Genomic DNA, 20,385 nt, shown 5'->3' with positions numbered 1-20,385 from the left:
GTCTCGAGTGGGGGAGATACTCGCTAAAGGCAATGCTCGAGCAATTGCCTTTAGCGAGTATACTCGCTCATCTCTAGTATTTAACATTGAGAAATGTAAAGTCCTACATCTGGGCAAGAAAAATGAAAAAAGCACATACAGAGTGGGAGGAATTGGGCTAAGCAGCAGCACATGTGAAAAAGACTTGGGTATACTAATAGATCATAGACTGAACATGAGTCAACAATGTGATGCAGCAGCCAAAAAGGCAAACCCAATTCTGGGATGTATTAGGAGAAGCATAGAGTCTAGATCACATGAGGTCATTATCCCCCTCTACTCTTCCTTAGTCAGACCTCATCTGGAATACTGGGTCCAATTCTGGGCACCCCACTTTATAAAAGACAGACAAACTGGAGCAAGTTCAGAGAAGAGTTACCAAGATGGTGAGCGGTCTGCAAATCATGTCCTATGAGGAACAGTTAAAGGATCTGGGAATGTTTAGCAGAAGAGAAGGCTGAGAGGAGACTTAATATCTGTCTACAAATATCTGAAGGGCTGTCACAGTGCAGAGGGATCAGCCCTATTCTCATCTGCACAAGGAAAGACTAGAAGCAATGGGATGAAACTGAAAGGGAGGAGACAGATTAGATTTTAGACAGTGAGGGGATCAATGAGTGGAACAAGTTACCACGGGAGATGGGGAGTTCTCCTTCAATGGAAGTCTTCAGAGACCGGACAAACATCTTTCTGGGATGATTTAGTGAATCCTGCACTCAGCAGGGGGTTGGACCCGATGTCCCCTGAGGTCCCTTCCAACTACACCATTTTAAGATTATTGTTCGCTGATCGGTTTATGCACGAATTAAAATCAAGTCAGTCAACTTGTGTAAACAAGCTGTTCCTCATCTGTGAGCGACTGCCTGTTTACTGTGATCGGAGGTAGGCGGGCGGAGTGATCTCCAACCCTTTTGTTTCTCAGTCCACTTAGCAATCTGCACTCCAGTGTGAAAGCAGAAGAGCTATTATCAGTAGGACACATTGCGGGCACTTCTGCACCTAACCATCATCCCATGTAAAAGGGCCCTCAGGCCAAAACTTGTGAAGGGCTAAATATTCTGTAAGAGAACTCTATTATGTGCAGTGCCTGATATACATTGATGTGCCATAATTGGGATAGCAGTATGTTAATCAAGTGGCGTTACCATGGGGACAGATCGGAAACGCCCTCACTTGTGTAAGTTGTGAAGTGTTATCAATGAGGTTGCATGCTCATGGCGAGGCAATGTGAATTATCGAAAAGAGGCATGATCGTGGGCACCAGACGAATGCAGACATTTATCGTTCTCCACTCCACAATGTCACATACGGGAATATGTCATATACAGTATTATCACCTACAATAGACACCAACGGGTGCTAAACGATAGATGGATAATAGATGATAGGAGAAACCTCTGTACTGACCCCTGATAGATACAAAGTCCTCCAGAGGGTGGGGGCGGCAATGACACTCTGGACTAGAAACTGTATAAAACTTCAGTTTTATTCCAGGCAAAAGCAACAGAAAAGTCCATTCAACTTAACACATGAAAAGATGCACCACGCTGAGGTCCCCTCAGGTCAACGCTGCAAGGCTGTACTCCCTCCTCAGCTTGTCGGACACTGACTCCCTAGAGCTGCAGTCTTTTATGCCCCAGTAACGGGGTCAGTGCCTACAGCTGAGTTCTCTGGGAACCAGGCTGAAACTATGGACTGAATCACCACCCTGTCCAGATTAAAAGCCTGGAGGGAGATATACTCCATCCACAACTTCACCCTTTAACTGCCTACATACCCCCCTCTTCTCCAGACCGAAGAGATGGGCCTTTTTGGTGACCAGACAATGCACCCTAGACAGGGCATCAGCATTACCTTGTGACGTGCCTGCTCTATATTCAAGGGTGAACTTGAAGTTCTGAAGCGAAAGAAACCACCTCGTCACCCTCGCATTCTTTCCCTTATTTTGCTTCATCCAGGTCAAGGGGGCATGGTCTTCCCTACGGGCTTCTGGAATCCTATATGGTTTTAAGTTTACCTTCATCCCGGGTTCAGTTGTGATATCGTGTGTTATGACGTGTGTACGACCTGGCAGGTCAGAGAATTTGTCTGTTTCTTGGCAGAAACTCTTTTGCCTTCTGCCGTTGGCACACCGAGAGGGCCTCCCCTACTCTAATATCCTCCTAATGCTTGAGGTAGCCAAAGCTTCTCTGTCCTTCCAGAGTTTTATTAAATTAACATGGTACACTTGATACGGCTCCCTTTTCCCCGGCTGGTGCACTCTATAGTTTATGTCGCCTACCTTCTCAACGATTTCGTAGGGACCCTGCCATCTAACGAGCAATTTACTTTCTACATTAGGCACCAAGATGAGAACTCGGTCACCGGGACTAAAAGTTCTCACCCTGGCAGAATGATTGTACACCTTGCTTGTGGCCTCCTGTGCCCTCTGCAAGTGTTCCCTGACAATGGGCATTACAGTATTGATGCGGTCCTGCATCTGAGCCACATGCTCTATCACACTCCTATAGGGAGTAGACTCGGTCTCCCGGGTTTCTCTGGCTATATCCAACAACCCTCTTGGGTGCCGACCATATAGCAACTCAAATGGCGAGAATCCTGTGGTACCTCCCGTATGGAGAACATGAGATAAGGTAACAGACGGTCCCAGTCCCGACCATCTTTCTCTACTACCGGCTTTAGCATTTGCTTCACGGTCTTATTGAACCTCTCTACCAACCCATCCATCTGAGGGTGGTATACCGAGGTTCGTATGTGATCAATTTTAAAGAGTTGGCACAATTCTTTCGTTACTTTGGACATAAATGGGGTCCCTTGGTCTGTGACGATTTCCTTGGGAAGACCTATTCTGGAGAACATAAGGGACAACTCTCATGCAATGTTTTTGGCAGTAGAGCTTTTTAAAGGGATTGCCTCAGGGTATCAGGAGGCATAATCTAGCACGACCAAAATGTATTGATGCCCTCTAGCCGACTAGACTATGGGACCCACTAAATCCATTCCAGTTCTCACAAAGGGAACCTCTATAATGGGGAGAGGCGCTAAGGGACTGCGGAAGTGCGACACAGGAGCGGTGCTCTGACAGGTGGGGCACGGCTCACAGTACTCTTTTATGTCCTTGTACACTCCTGGCCAGAAGAACCTTTGAAGAATTCTATCCTGCGTTTTATCAGTTCCTAAATGTCCCCCTAATATATGATTATGTGCCAAGTCTAGCACCTTATGCCTGTACGGCTTCGGCATGACCAACTGTTCCTCCACTTTCCCGGTTATTTTTATTACTCTATACAACAAGTTATCATTCATGGCAAAGTGGGGGAACCGTTGGTCAGAACCTGGTGCCTGTAACACACCATTTATCACTATGACATTTTCTTTAGCATTGATAAGAGTGGGGTCCCTTAACTGGGCTGTCCCAAAGTTCCCAGGCGCATCCTCCAGATCGGACACATCCTGAACCGAGGGGTAGGCTTCCTCTTCAGCGTCATCTCCAGCCAAGACCTGTAAAGGAAAAGTTACATTCTCTGTTTCAACGTCCACATTTACCCCGCTATCCTGCGGAGGTGTAAGGTCCACTGGGTTTACGTCAGTCTCTTGAGAAGGGATTATCATTTTTCTCCATAAGTCCCAGAATACAGGAACATCGCGCCCCAATATCATGCTGTGCATCAACCCTTTGACAACACCTATATCGTAGGTCACGGTTCCGACACGAGTTTTAAAGTTACTCTGTGCCATAGGATACACCTTTGTGTCACCGTGTATGCATACCACACTCATGTGCTTACCCGGTATGAAGCCTTCTGCTATCAGGCTAGCATGTACTAAGGTGACCAGGCTAGCCGAGTCCAGTAAAGCCTCCACAGAATGGTGGTTTACACTTATGCGTCGTTTACCTCGTGACTACTGAGGTCGTGGTACGCCTTCTGTGGTTCCGCAGTGAGGAACGGTGCTAGAACCTTGGCCCACTCAGCCTTGAGGAGTTTCTCTTGTTCGGCGGTTCTCTCAAACACAGTCAGATAGGCCTCAATATCATCCTCAGGAGTCATCTTTTACAGAAATTTCTGCACAGTCTCTCTGGGCTTGGCTGTAGTCTGAGTTCCCTCCTTCCTCAAGGCAGGATGTTTTAGGAGGACATCCGTCAGCCGATCCATCCACGCCAACAGCTCCTCCATAGCTGGGGTTGGCGCTTCCATCGCGATCGCAGGCTTTACACAGGATATTCACCAGGTGTCTTGCCGTTGTCCTCAGCAATCAGGATTGATGCTCGCATCCTCCACCAAATGTAAGAAAGTCCTCCAGGGGGTAGGGGCGGCAAAGACACACTGGACTAGAAAGTGAATAAAACTTGCTTCAGTTTTTATTTTAAGGTAAGCTCCAATCAAAGCAAAATAGAAAAGGCCTTTCAAAATAACCGATGCACCATGCAGGGTGCTCAGGTCCATGCAGTGAGGTGTTGCTCCCTCCTCAGCTTGACAGGCACTGACTCCTTGGGAGCTGCAGTCTCTTATGCCCCCATTAACGGGGTTAGCACCTACAGCTGAGCTTCCTAAGAATCATGGTGAAGTTGTGGACTGGACCGCCACCCTGTTCAGAATAAGAGGGAGATATACTCCATCCTCTCCTCCCCTCCTGTGACTCCGGATCCACTACCATCCCCAGTGCTCCTACCAGCATTCCTACTACCACCCTCCTCCTCTGCAACCACAGTAGATATGCTACACCCACCCTTATGTGGCCCCTTCCCCTGGACCTCCTTCGCACTTCCACGTCCCACCACCTGCATCCCTGTTGAAACTAGTACCCCTGAAACAGGAGAAGCCTTCACTTCAACTGCCATTTGACCTCCGTGACCTGATGTCACCGATTTTGCCACTATAACGTCACTAGGCCCTGCCCCTTCTTAGATTCTGGCACCGCCGCCGATGCCTTGGTGTCCCGTGCTGCGGAGCAGCTGCGATCCCGCGCCCAGACTCTGACACAGTTTCTGATGTCTGCCTGCTCCGGGCATCAGGATTCACCTCTGACAAGGTGATAGCCTGCACCCCCTCCCCGGATGCCTGCGTGCTCCGGGGGGCGGGGTGTATCTCGGAAGACGGCACGCCACCCGCGAGCGTGCAGTCCATGGGAGTCTCAACACCCACCGCAGGTGCCTGACTAAAAACGGATGCCATACCTTTCCCTCCCTGCTCAGCATCCAACACCATTACTGGTACCGGGGTCGGCTGAGCAGGGGGGTCTTTCCCATCCTCCCCCTGGGTGCCGCTGGGAAAGATTCTCTCCCTCTGATCCATTCCCGGGACCACCACAGATGCCGAGTCTGTTTGACCAGAGGGGCTAGGAAATGGTACAAAACGGGTGCATACGACCTGTCATTGCTTCTTCTTGTTCTGCTTGCCTTTTCCTGATCTTTCTTTGCCCTCCTCAGGTAGGTCGTCCCCAAAAGAAAGATTAGACATATTAGTAGGGGATTCCATTCTTTTAATTTCTGCCATTAAATAACCACCTTCTCCCTCCCTTTCCTTCTCATCTGAGGAGTAAGAAGCACTCAGCCTTGGGCTGGGCTGCCTTGGGGGGATGGGCTGGGAAATCTCCACAGGTGATAGATCTGGAGACGCCCTGCAGGATATCACACCTGGAGACGCCATTACACCTGCCTCATCCTCCTCACTGTCAGACACAGAGGTTACTGCCAACTCCTTCCCAGTGAGGTTCCTCATGCTGTCCAATCTCTCTTGGTTGCTCAGTCTTTAAATCCACCAGCATTCTGTAAAATATACTCTTTTCTAGTAGAATGAAGCTTAATGGCCTCTCTCACCTTCCCCATCTCTTCTGATATAGTGTCACGGTCCTTTCTCCTTGTAGCAGTCTCTGCCCGAGCCTTTAAAGATTTCAGCTCCATCTGCAACTTTTTAAGCTTCTGACCGCATGCCTCAAATTCATTTGTACATAGACGAATTCTGGTACTATACTTGTTGGTGGTCTCCCCGTCGGGCGCTCACCCCACCCCTTGTACTGGATAAGGGAATCGCCACCATCCCGTCCTTGGGAAGACTCACCTTTCTTTCCAGGTTGGCCTGCACTCTCCATGGAGTCTTGCTGCATCAGCCTCTGGGATCTTCTTAGTCGCTCTCCTCCTGAGACCAGTAACACACCGTCATTCCCCACTGGTCTCACCCGGGGAACGGTGGAGGATGTGCTAGGTTGCACACTCATGGAGGCCCTCTCACCTCTCCAGGGAGAGGGAAAGGGCTCCAGACACGTCTGCTCAGTAGCTCAGCTCTGCTCAGACTGCAAGGCTCCACCTACTCCCAACCTACTCCAGCCCCCTTGTTACATTCCTGAGTAGAATAGATGATGGGAGAGATCTCTGTACTGATCCCTGATATATCCATACATAGTTATTAGAGCGCCCCCTTGTTACAGTCCTGGATATAATAGATGACGGGAGAGATCTCTGTACTGACCCCTGATATATCTATACATAGTTATTAGAGCGCCCCCTTGTTGCAGTCTTGGGTAGAATAGATGATGGGAGAGATCTCTGTACTGACCCCTGAAATATTATACATAGTTATTAGCGGGCCCCCTTGTTGTAGTCCTGGGTATAATAGATGATGGGAGTGAGCTCTGTACTGACACTAGATATATTATACATAGTTATTAGAGCACCCCCTTGTTTTAGTCCTGGGTATAATAGATGATGGGAGAGATCTCTGTACTGACCCTGATATATCTTTACGTAGTTATTACTATGCCCCCTTGTTACAGTCCTGGTATATTAGATGATGGGAGAGATCTCTGTACCGACCTCGGATACAGTCCTGGTTATAATAGATGATGGGAGAGATCTGTGTACTGACCCCTGATATATTATACATAGTTATTAGAGCGCCCCCTTGTTACAGTCCTGGTTATAATGGATGATAGAGAGATCTCTGTACTGACACCTGATATTACAATGCATAGTTATTAGAGCGCCCCCTTTGTTTCGGTCCTGGGTATAATAAATGATGGAAGAGATCTCTGTACTGATACCAGATATATTGTACATTGTTATTAGAGCATCGTTTGTTACAGTCCTAGGTATAATAGATGATGGGCAAGATATCTGTACTGACCCCTGATATATTATTCATCTTTTTTAGAGCGCCCCTTGTTACAGTCCTGCGTGTAATAGATGATGGGAGAGATCTGTGTACTGACCCCTAATATATTATACATAGTTATTACAGCGTCCCCTTGTTACAGTCCTGGGTATAATAGATGATGGGAGAGATCTCTGTACTGATCCCTGATATATTATATATAGTTATTAGAGTGCCCCCTTGTTACAGTCCTGGGTATAATAGATGATGGAAGAGATCTCTGTACTGAACCTTGATATATCTATACATAGTTATTAGAGCGCCCCCCTTGTTACAGTCCTGGGTATAATAGATGATGGCAGAGATATCTGTACTGACCCCTGATATATCTATATAGTTAGTGGACCGCCCCTTGTTACAGTCCTGGGTATAATAGATGATGGGAGAGATCTCTGTACTGACCCCTGATATATTATACATAGTTATTAGAGCGCCCCCTTGTTACAGTCCTGGGTATAATAGATGATGGGAGAGATCTCTGTACTGACCCCTGATGTATCTATACATAGTTATTGGACCGCCCGTTGTTACAGGCCTGGGTATCACTTGTCAACAACCATTTTGGTGTCCGTTACATTAGAGTGATTTTAGGTTGAATTTAGGATGGTCAACCCTATTATGGTAATGGTTTTGCTAGATTGACTCTAGTTTTTGAGATATTGTAAATTCTACTAAAAAATTCAAAAAACTAAAATTAACTTGAAACGTATAAGCTACTCACTGTACAGTATGAAAACCATACCACGTCATTGTAAGGTAAACCTATTAAATACACAGTGACACTCTGGTGTCAGCTCAAAACACAAAACAAAATGCTCTTCACAATTATTACATGAAAGAACTGTCTGTGTGATTTTTGTCCTATGTGAGGGATCAAGAGATTCCAGCAGTAGTCTGCCATCATGTGCCGGTCCCATCTTCCTTGGTGTCTTGCCTCCATAACTTTGATATCTTGATGGACCTTTTCTTTTGATCCTCACTGAAATTACTAAGATTGATGGGAAATCTATTTTAGTGCTATTGAGAAAGTGGACCTTGATGCTCATTGTAGCCCCCAAATTATGAATGTTTGTGAACTAATTCTTCACAGTTCTGTGCTCTATGGTTCCCCAAGAAGTTCCTTGCAACAGAGACAAAACTAGACCAGGCAGATGCTTCAATGTCAGTCATGACTTTACTGAAATTGAATCGTTAATGAGCTTTTGAATTTCAGGACCATTGAGGATCCCTGCTTTCAGTTTTTCACTACTGAGTCCAGGGAAGGATTTGCAAATGTACTTGAAGCAATTAGATTTTTTGTCCATGGCCTTGACAAATTGCTTCATGAGGTCTAGCTTTATATGGGGGGGGGGGGGGGAGAACTTTTTTTCCCCTATCAACCAAAGGCTGATTTTATGGTGTTCTCTGCACCAACTGTCATATTTTCTCTTGAAGGCCATGTCACTTTTTTCCGATGATCTTGCTTAGCTCTACTATTCCACATGCAGATAAGCATTGATGCTTTGTGTATCCACTTTGCTGGCAAAGAAGGAAGTTGACCATCTTCAAATCAACACAAATAAGCCACTTGTGCTAATGAAGTTTCTGCAGAACCATCTTAATGTTGGATTCTTCATGAAGTTTTGTTGAGTGTGCGAGTGGGATAGATGTATAGTGATGACCATTGTGTAATAGCACACATTGTAAGCTTTTGATGGACTTGTCTATAAAGAGTCGACAGTCTTCTGGTCAATACTCTGGAAGACCCATCTCGGGAAGTAGCCCCAGGACATTACTGCAGTATGCAATTTCATCATCTTCACTGAAGTATGCAAGAAGTCCCTTTGCTCTTGTCCAGTAAGCTGTAATATTAGTTTCTGGCTTCAGGCAATTCTTTTCCTTCAGTCTGGATGCGAAGAGTTCAGATGCTTGCTTATATAGTAAAATAAAAAAGTTAGGAGCGCAGGAACTTTTTTATTTTACTATATAGTGCTTCAGTGGGTCATACCTAGAGTGTGACACAGACTCCTGGCGGCTCTCCTGATATAGCCCATCGGGATTTCGTGGATACGCAGGGAGACGTTTGGCATTATATATCAAGGCTACCTAGGACTTGGAGGTGTAGGTGGGGCTCAGGACCGGGCTCCACTATACACCGGGTGAGTCCATTTTGATTTATTGCCCGTATTGGGTTGCTTTCCATTTGCCGAGGAGCACTGTCCTGATATTTATATTTTATCAGATGCTTGCTTAGACAGACTGAGGTCTCGTATCAAGTCACTGAGTTCTTCCTGGGAGAACTACTGAGGTGTAGAAAAACTGGCTTCATTTTCAGTATCCCTAGTGTTACATTCAAAGTCCTGCAAGTCTTTAACTCCTGACGATGAAAGTTCAGGAAGTGTGGTAAATACTGGCATTGGAACGTCTTCCCTGTGTGGCACAGTTCTCCTTGCTGACTCCAAATCAGGATACTCCCACTTATGTTTCTTGTACCTATTGATGTCTTTTATATTCACAACACAAAAATAACTGTTGGGATCTTGTGGCTCTCTCCATACCATAGGCACTCCAAAGTTTAAATGTGTCTTTTTTTGATCTGCCCACCTTCATAGACCCCCCCCCACTCAGGTTTTACAAACCATATGAGGAGCCCAAGTCTTAACTTGGTTCCTAAGATGAATCCCGAAATATGCAAGATATGCTTACTTTGCAAAGCCAGAGATGTTTCTGTTCTTCTGGGGAGTGTATTCACCACAAACATTACAACTCATCAGGGCAGTTCATGCAACCTCTTTGTGAAGAACTCATATTTCACTAAATCAAAAATAGAAATTTTGGAATTAATATTTAATTTGACAAAATGTGATGTTTCCCACAAACCTAAGAAACAGAAAGCTTCTCCCACGTAAGTTGTCGGAGACAGGTAATGTCAAAATGCAAAGCTTATTTGATGAACACCCTGTAAGTAGAGCCAATTTGGAAAAACCAATGGCATTCGGATTCAGCAATACCAAAATACCCCATATTCATTGCAACTTCACTGGCATCTTGAAAATTTTTTTTTGTTGGCCTGTAAATAGATAATGGAGAGATCTCTGTACTGACCCCAGATATATTATACGTAGCTATTTCTTATTTTCTACCCACTTACAAACATTCTCATCCAGACCAAGCATTCTTATTTTATATACCAAGCTTTTATATGGCACAGTATCAAGCACTTTGGGAAAGTCCAGATACACAAGATCCAGTGATTCCCTGGTCCAGCCTAGAACTTACCTCCTAGCAGAACCTGATCAGGTTGGTGTGAGAGGAGTGATCTCTCATAAACCCATGCTGGTACGGAGTTATACAGCAATTTACCTTGAGCTCCTCCGGGATGGCATCTCTTAAAAACTATTCAAACATTTTACCCACAATAGAAGTAAGACTTACAGGACTGTAGTTTCCAGGTTCAGTTTTGACCCATTTTTAAATATCAGACCCACATTGCATGTGTGCCAATCCAATGAAACAGATCCTGTCACTTTAGAGTCCTTAAATATAAGAAACAACAGTCTATCACATTACTTAATTCCCTTAGAGCCCAGAGATGTATGCTTTCGGGACCTGACAATTTGTCCTATTTTATTCTTTTTAGGGTGTTATGTGTGCTGCTGGGATCTGTAGTACTAAGGTTCCTAGCAGCACAGCTCCAAAGGAGGTGAGGGCTGATTGAGCTGGCTGGGTGTGGTATTCTCCAGCTGTCAATCCCCTTTAGTCTGCAGCACATAAGAACCAGCATCTCTCAGTTGAGGCTGGTCTTGTACTGTTTAGATGTATCTGTCTTGTTCCCACTCAGATCTGAGATTGCAGTAGGTCTGTTGTGTCTCTCTGCTTCCCTAAAGACTGTTTGGACACCTGTAGTCCTAGTCTGCAGCAAATCAGTGCTCTTTTCCCTTCTTCTGACAGGTGTGGCCTCCAAACGTCTTATGTCTTTCTCTGTGTGTCAGTTGGTGAATCCCTGACACAGTTCCCTATGTCAGTTCGGTGGCTGACTGTCTATCCCCCCTGGTATTAGGACACTGTTAGACTTGCTGTGATTTTAATCTGTCTGCATGTGAGCTCTGGGTGGAGTCCGTGTGGTTTTCACTATATGTTGTACTCTGTGGTAGAGTCCGCTGGTAGAGTCTGTGCCGGGTTCTGTTCTGTCCTGTTGTAGCTTGCTGTGTGACCTGTGTTCTGTTCTGTCCTGTTGCAGCTTGCTGTGTGACCTGTGTCTGGTGCTGCTGGACTCCTGGTTAGTGTAGGGAGTAGCAATATAGCCAGGAGCCATGAAGTGGCCCGCTAGCTTCTACGTTTTGATGAAAATGTCAACTAATACCTCATATTTATATTCAGTGTACCATCTGCTATTAGGGTTTGCATTTTGGCTGCTGTTTGCTGAGTTTTCTGGCTCTGTGTCCTTTAGTTCTGCCCTGTCATGTGGCATGTGTATGTATCCTGTTGTGGTGCGTGGTTCCTAGGAGCAGCTAGGACCCAGATCCAAAGACCACTGGCCCGCCCTTTATCGTGGCAATGTCCCTGCTTAAGTAGGGCCATGTCATCCCTCCTCTTGTAGTTCAGGGCTAGTTGTCCAAAACCTGTGTGTATCCGTTCTTGGTCACGATCCTGTGGGCCCCGTGCTTAGTTGCACACACGATTGTAACATAAGGCTGCTCTGCACTTCTTCCTGGGTTCAACTATTGACATTTAGTGGAGAGTTTACTTTATCACTTTGCACTCACCTGACATTTCATTTTCCTCTGTGAATACATTGGAGAAAAAACGATTTAATAGATTTGCTTTCTCCTCATCGCCCTCTACAACTTTTCCTACATTTATTAAAGGGCCAGCACTTCCAGTATTAATCTTTTTTTAGTTGAAGAACAGTTTAAGGTCAGTTTTACTCTCCTTGGCAGTAAGTCTTTCTGCTTCCATCTTTGCTGCTTTTATCTGTTTTTTACATAATTCATTTTATCCTTTTAGAGGTTTTTAGTTCTTCTTCGCTGCCTTCTTGTTTTAGTAGTTTAAACCCTTTGTTCGCTGTTTATTGCTCCCTTTAGATTCTTATTGCCCAACATTGGTTTTCTCCTATTCCTAACCCTTTTATTTCTCTAAGGTATGAACCGCTCACAGTAAGTTGGTAGGACATTTGTAAACACTAGACTGACCCGATGTTCGTTACGCTAACATAACAGCCATCTTTCCAAGCTTTGTAATGTTTTCACCATCTGCAAGATTTTTCTCCGAGTGGAAAATTGCAGTCGCTGTCGGCTCATGTGAGCAGACATGTGCATGCTGCATGGGTTTGAATTGGTGCAGAATGCTGCGGGTCGTCTGCACAGGAGATGATCGCCGATTTCACAATTCAAACCCAGTCTGGTGCAGCCAGCCTCTCTTTGTCGTTTTCTTTCTTTCTTTCTTTCTTTCTTTCTGTCTCTATCTCTATCTATCTTTCTATATCTATCTCTGAATCCCCTCTAATCTCTCACAGCTTGCCATGTGTCTTTCACCATGTCTCTTCTCTCCTCACATTCGGCTTCACTGATTACTGATTTCGGCTTCCTATGAACATCGCTTAGCAACGCAACACTTCACTCTCTCGCGATGACACAGCCATAGATGTAACATTGTAACTTTACACTCCTCGGACTGCTCACTGAAGCTATTAACCTCACGTTTTATAATTTGATGGTGGTGGTGAGTGTGCGCCTCATCTAATGACACCAAAATCAGCCATCAGAGTTAAAGCCAATACGTCAAACTGTGGTGCAAGAGAAAGCATGTAGGCTTATTTCTATTAGATTTCCCACTTGTCCGTAGTTTTATTTTTAAGGACATTGTCTCAGTCAGTAAGGTTAAGGATGTCTCTGAGCTGATGGAACTTGGCCTTCCTAAAGTTTCAGTATTTTCGTAGCTCCCCTATAAAACTCTCTCTTGTAGAACAAATGGAAAAGTGATGGTCACTATTTCCCAGGTGCCCCCAAACTGCACCCCTATTATTTTGTCAGGTCTGTTGGTTAGTATTAAGTCCACAATGGCCGTCCTTCTAGTCGGGTTCTGTACAAGTTGGGTAATTATCTTTAGTAATTGACAATAAGCTGTTACCTTTATGAGATCCGCAGGTTTCGTCTCCCCAGTTTATATCCAGATAAAGTCCCCCCATAATAATTCCCTCATTGGGATTCAATTTCCAAAATCCAACTCATACCTCACATTTATTATATAATATGCACATGCAGTGCGGCTTTTAGATGCCATGGGAGACCAGGCTGGCAGTACCAATGTGCTTCAGTTATTGAGGTGCAAGGCAACCCGCCAAACTATTATGGAATCATTAATAGGTTGCTGGACTGCATGGGGCACGACATGTATCAGAATGATCTGACATTTTGTATCTACTCTGTGTATACACAAGCAGCCACCTCCCTCTATATTAGGAGGTTGTGTGAGTGCCTGTTTCATCGGTGTCCTCCACAGGTGTAGCTGGCTCCCTCATTTGGCAGTTTGCTACCTGCATGTTGAGGTGGTGCACATGCTTGCCCTCCTGAGTTAGTAATTATATGGCCGTTTTCAGTAATTGCCTGTTATTCTGTCAGGTCTGTTGGTTAGTATTAAAGGAGATGTCCCGAGGCAGCAAGTGGGTCTATACACTTCTGTATGGCCATAATAATGCACTTTGTAATGTACATTGTGCATTAATTATGAGCCATACAGAAGTTATAAAAAGTTTTATACTTACCTGCTCCGTTGCTGGCGTCCTCGTCTCCATGGTGCCGACTAATTTTCGCCCTCCGATGGCCAAATTAGCCGCGCTTGCGCAGTCCGGGTCTTCTCCTCTTCTCTATGGGGCTCCGTGTAGCTCCGTGTAGCTCCGCCCCGTCACGTGCCGATTCCAGCCAATCAGGAGGCTGGAATCGGCAATGGACCGCACAGAAGCCCTACGGTCCATGAAGACAGAGGATCCCGGCGGCCATCTTCAGCAGGTGAGTATGAAGACGCCGGACCGCCGGGATTCAGGTAAGCGCTGTGCGGGTGGTTTTTTTAACCCCTGCATCGGGGTTGTCTCGCGCCGAACGGGGGGGGGGGGTTTAAAAAAAAAAAAACCCGTTTCGGCGCGGGACATCTCCTTTAAGTCCACAATGGCCGTCCCTCTAGTCGGGTTCTGTACAAGTTGGGTAATTATCTTTAATAATTGACAGGAAGTCATTACCTTCATGAGATCCACAGGTTTCATCTCCCCAGTTTATATCTGGATAGTTAATATAATTACCTCGCTGTGATTTGCTGCTTCATCTATTTGCCTCAGTAATAGATTTTTGATGGCTTTTCTTATATTTGGTGTCTATAGAAAAACCCCTATGAGGAGTTTTTTTTATTGTTTTTCCCTCCATGTATCTTTACCCATAGAGACTCCAACTATTCATCTCCCTCCCATATATTTTACCATAGTGTGGGAACAGGATTTTATATAACTACAAGCCCCTCCCCCTTTCAGTTTTTAACGTTTTCTTTTAAATAGACTGTAACCCTGTAAGTTCACTGCTCAGTCACAGCTTTCACCCAACCAGATCTCATTTATTCCCCCTATGTTGTACTTTTCGGGCATTTTTACTTTTAGTTCATCAACTTTATTGGTCAGATTTATAGTGTAAGTCCTCCTTATTGGTCAGAATTCTAGCATTAGTCACCATACAGTTTAGAAGGTTTTGGTTATTTTTTATTTTAAGCTGATCTCTTGAACTGTTCCGTCAGTTCTAACTGTACTAACCCCTCCCACCACTCCACCCCCACTTCCATTACTTAGTCCCAGATCACTGTCTACACTGTCTTTCCCTATATCTCTCTGGTTGACCCCAGTCTCTAGTTTAAACAATCTTCGAACCTTCTAGCCATCTTCACCCACAGCACAGCTGATCCCTCCCTATTGAGATGCAGCCCGTCCCCACGGTAACCATAGTTCTCCAGGAACCCATACCCCTCTTTCTTACACCAACTTTTGAGCCACTTGCTTACTTCCCTAATCTCCCGATACCTTTCTGTTGTGGAACATGGTATAGGTAACATAGTATGTAAGGCCGAATGAAGACAATGTCCATCTAGTCCAGCCTGTTTATCCTCCTGTGTTGTTGATCCAGAGGAAGGCAAAAAACCCCAAGAGGCAGGAGCCAATTAGCCCTTTTGGTGGAAAAATTCCTTCCCGACTCCCTAATGTCTTTCTGGAGCGGAAGGATATCAAGTCCCCTTTTAAACTCCTCTATGGACTTTGCCATCACCACTTCCTCAGCTAGTATTTCAGAAAATATAACTTTAGAGGTCCTTGCCCTAAGCTTACATCCTACTTCCCTAAAATCGTTTGCAAGACCTTCCACCTACCCCTAGCTTTGGCATTGATGCCAATGTGTTCCATGTCTGCTGGATCTTCCCCAGCCCCCCCCCCCTCTTTCCCCCAGTAATCTGTCAACCCGATCCACAATGTGTCAAACTTGGTGCTTTTATTTCATTACAGGCAATGTAAATGATGGCGTTCTCTTAAGCAGGCCTCCCATTGTCCACATTGCAGTGGCCAAATTTCTTCCCAAAGAAATGTTCTATTGCTGATAAACCAAAACCTTTACTGGGGAAGCATCGGAGAGTGCCGTTATGGCCTCATTCAGCAGATTTTGGTTTATCAGCAACAGAACCTGTTTCTCAGAAATTGGAAAGACGTTTGGTAACTGCTCTGTAGGTAAGGGGAGGTCTGGCTGGGTAGTGTTTGTTGAAATCTGCAGCAATGACACTTGGGCTTCACTTAACTGACACAAGGATGATCTCAACATGTTCTGCTTGGGAGAACGCCATCATCTACATTGACTGTATTAAAGAAAAATCACTGTGTTAAAATGGGAATTAATAAAGTTGTGTTAAAAACAAGCACATCATTGTTTTCCAAGTGAAATTCTTCACCAGTTTGATATATTGCACTCCTGCCTTGCCACTGGAAACGTTAGACTTCAATCCAAGATATTGGCATTCAAAATGACCATCATGTTGGTGACATGGCTCAACAGGTTTCCCACTTCTCCCACAGCATGTAGGCAAAATTGGATCACCGTCTGCCAATTCCTTTTCATCCTATATGTGTGTGTTCACACTTTTGAACCCCCTGTATTTTGATATTTTTTTTAATAAAATGGTCACAGAGGGTAGAGCAGAATCCTGGATACAATGTAAAGAGTTCTACAATGCTTTAGAAGGCTGGAACTAAAACGAGGACTAGTGAAGTAGAAGCGAAAGACTTCTACTTCTTCCTGGTGGATACACTTATGTGTTTAGCTTAAAAATGGATTTTGCAACTGCCTGTTTGTTTCCAGGCTCATAGAAATGGGAATGCTAGACTTTTATCTGCTTTATGGATTTAAAAAATCTTGAAATGAATTTTTTTTTCCAACAGAAAATCCTGGTGAGACCCTTGAGGGAAACGTCATGTTATCGGTAAATTATAAAGTAGAAGATGAAGATATCGTGCAGCGCTCTACAGGAGAAAACCTCATTACTCTTAATGTACCTCCAGGACATCTCCCTATGGATCCATCATATAATCCCCCTAATCATAAGGAATCTTTTCTTCACCAAACACAGATTATTACCACAAGTGCAGGTCAGAATGGAGCAAAAAGGTATCCGTGTGGTGAATGTGGAAAACAGTTTACAAAAACCACAGGTCTTTATACACACCAAAAAACTCACACAGGAGAGAAGCCATATTCATGTTCAGAATGTTGGAAATGCTTTACCCGGAAATCAGGCCTTGATGAACATGAGAGAATTCACACAGGAGAGAAGCCATTTCGATGTACAGAATGTGGGAAACATTTTAATACCAGTGCCAAACTCAAGGTTCATCAGATAAATCACACAGGAGAAAAACCATTTACATGTTCTGAATGTGGGAAATATTTTCTTAAAAAATCGCATCTTGTTATACATGAGAGAATTCATACAGGAGAGAAGCCATTTTCATGTTCAATATGTGGAAAGTGTTTTAGCCGTAAGTCAGGCCTTGATCAACATGTGAGAAGTCACACAGGAGAGGAACCGTTTCCATGTTCAGTATGTGGGAAATGTTTTCGTGATAACTACAAACTCAAGGTTCATCAGAAAATTCACACAGGAGAGAAACCATTTTCATGTTCAGAATGTGGGAAATGTTTTAAGATGAAATCCGATTTGGTTACACATCAGAGAATTCATACAGGAGAGAAGCCTTATTCGTGTACAGAATGTGGGAAATGTTTTACAGCAAAAATATGTCTTATTGGACATGAGAGAAGTCACACAGGAGAGAAACCATTTGCGTGTTTAGAATGTGGTAAAAGGTACATACATAAATCACATCTTGTTAGACATCAGAAAATTCACACAGGCGAGAAGCCATATTCATGTTCAGAATGTGGGAAATCTTTTATTAATAATGAAAAACTTAGGAATCATTTGAGAACTCACACAGGAGAAAAGCCATATGCCTGTTCAGATTGTGGGAAATGTTTCTCAGCAAAATCATGTCTTATTACACATCAGACAAGTCACACAAGAGAGAAGCCATATTCGTGTTCTGAATGTGGGAAATGTTTTCAATATAAATCACATATGGTTACACATCAGAGAAGTCACACAGGAGAGAAGCCGTATTTATGTTCAGAATGTGGGAAATGTTATAGAGAAAAAGCAAGTCTTGCTAAACATCAGAGACTTCACACAGGAGAGAAGCTATATACATGCTCAAAATGTGGAAAATGTTTTATAAGTAAATCATGTCTTGGTAAACATGAGAGAATTCACACAGGGGAGAAACCATTTTCATGTTCCAAATGTGGGAAATGTTTTCAAGGTAAATCGGATGTTGTTTTGCATGAGCGAACTCACACAGGGGAGAAACCATTTTCATGCTCAAAATGTGGGAAATGTTTTATTGGTAAATCACATCTTGTTAAACATGAGAGATGTCACACAGGGGAGAAGCCATATTTATGTCTGGAATGTGGAAAATGTTTTGCTCTAAAATCAAATCTTGTTATACATGAGAGAATTCACACAGGGGAGAAGCCGTATTCATGTTCACAATGTGGGAAATGTTTTACTACCAAAGCCAAACTTATTGAACATCAGAGAATTCATACCGGAGAAAAGCCTTTTTTGTGTCCAGAATGTGGGAAATGTTTTATTACTAAAGCCAAACTTGGGAATCATCAGAGAATTCACACATGAGAGAAGTTGTTTTCATGTTTAGAATGTAGGGTATTTTTTATTACTAATGCCAATACTCCATATCATCAGGAAATTCACACGAGTGAGAAGCCGTTTTGATGATCTATTTGTGGAAAACTTTTTACCATTACATCAAATTTGAAAATCATAATAGAATTCACACAAAGATGAAATCCAATCCTTGTGTGCAATGTGGGAAAGGATATAAAAGTCAACAAAGCTTTTTGACAGACCAGTTGTTCATTGACATTAAAGAGCCAATAAGTGCTGATTTATTAGGTAGAGTCGGCCTGGATCTGTCAAACACCCAAATAATACTTACCTGAGGTCAACTGTGAGTGGGATCCATGGAGGAAAAGTACTGTGGCCAAAAGGCAGAAGACCATGGTTTACTTCCCAAGCAGCAAGACTCAATTCTGGAAGATTGCTTCTTATTACTGTATTCATAACTCCACCCACACTGCAGCAGTGGTCAGAGTGAAATGGTGAAAAAGTAAGAACACCCCATGGAAGCTTTTAACATCTGTGGACATATAAATATGGGATCCTCAGTCGTACAATATACACAGTTCAAGCTGATGGAATTGAATATAAAAAACCATCAACAAATTGCTTCGCCCCTTTGTTAAAAATAATTTTTATTTGTGTAACGCCAATTTATTGCACAGCACGTTCGGAGCACAGGGGAGATCAAACAATACAAAGGTTACAAATGGTATTCAAAAATTATGGAAACAAAAGGAGGGTGAGGGTGATACGCAGGGCAGGGGATGGAGTGAGGAGGAACACAGCAATGCGATGAAAACGTGTGTGTTTGGTTTTTTTTTTGTTTAGTTTTTTTTATGGAGCAGACAGAGTGGAAGTAGTACAGGAGGTATGGAAGCAAGAAAGGTACATGATAGGCGTATTATGGGTTGGGGACTAGAATAGGAGATTTGGTACGCTTCTATGAAGAGTTGCATCTTTAAGGCGCATCTGGAGTTCCGTGCAGGGGGAATTGTCCGAATGCCTTCGGGTAGAGCGTTCCAGAAGATTGGTGCAGCTCTAGAGAGGTCCTGTAGGTGAGCGTGTGAAATCCGTATTAGAGGGGTGTTTAGTCTGGGTGTGTTAGCGAATCGGAGCACTCAGGCTGGGTGATATACAGGGGCATGGCACCATGGAGAGCTTTGTGGGTGAGGGTGATGAGTGTGAATGGAGTTCTGCAGTGGATGGCAGTCAGTGAAGTGACTGGCATAGTGTGGAGGTGCTGAGAAGCAGCAGGATAGGAAGATGAGTCTAGCCGGGCACGTAGTATGGATTGGAGTGGAGTAAGTCTGGTGTGGGGAACACCAATGAGCAGTGAGTTGCAGTAGTTGATTCGAGAGTGGATGAGAGCTATTTTGGCAATATTCCTGAGGTGCAGATGGCATGTTCGGGTTGTTGTGGGGGGTTAAGCCAGAGTCCAGTGAGACCCCCAAGGCAGCGGGCGTGCTATCTGGGGGTTTTGGTGGTGCCAGATACTGATATGGAGATGTTGAGGGGAGTTTAACTGGTTGGGGGCAGAAAAACAAGGGGGTTAGTTTTTGAGAGGTTAAGTTTGAGGAAGAGGAAGGACATGGTGTTAGAGACAGCGGACAGACAGTCGGTGATGTTTTGGAGGAAAGGTGCAGAGATGTCACGGGAAGAGCTGGGTGTTGTAGGCATAAAGATGGTATTGGAGGCCAAATCTGCGGATGGTTAGCCAGATTGGGGCTTTGTAGATAGAGAAGAGAAGGGGGCTGAGGACCGAGACCTGGGGGACCCCAGCAGTGAGAGGCCCCTTGTAGGGCCTCAGTCACACTTCTGCATTATGATCAGTACTTTGTACCAGTATCAGTAAGCAAAACATAAATAAGTCCAAACATGGAATACGTATAAATCTTTCCATCATACCTTTCTCTGTAGGTTGCGGTTTCTACTTACAAATCCTGAT

General features: G+C 44.2%; 1 protein-coding gene across 2 annotated transcripts in view; it reads left to right on the top strand.

Annotated features, from left to right (window-relative positions):
- The window catches only part of LOC136592274 (zinc finger protein 665-like), a 77,919-nt gene extending 58,913 nt beyond the window's left edge, over positions 1–19,006 (top strand). For both annotated transcript variants that reach the window (XM_066588587.1, XM_066588588.1), the window contains one exon: positions 16,621–19,006. In XM_066588587.1, the coding sequence (XP_066444684.1) occupies positions 16,621–18,434 (1,814 nt within the window). In that variant the 3' untranslated portion in view covers positions 18,435–19,006. The remainder of the gene's footprint in view (positions 1–16,620) is intronic.
- Positions 19,007–20,385: the final 1,379 nt, after the last annotated feature.

Source organism: Eleutherodactylus coqui, chromosome 1, assembly GCF_035609145.1.
Source record: "Eleutherodactylus coqui strain aEleCoq1 chromosome 1, aEleCoq1.hap1, whole genome shotgun sequence".
Taxonomy (NCBI): domain Eukaryota; kingdom Metazoa; phylum Chordata; class Amphibia; order Anura; family Eleutherodactylidae; genus Eleutherodactylus; species Eleutherodactylus coqui.
This window is presented reverse-complemented; position numbering and strand designations above follow the sequence as displayed.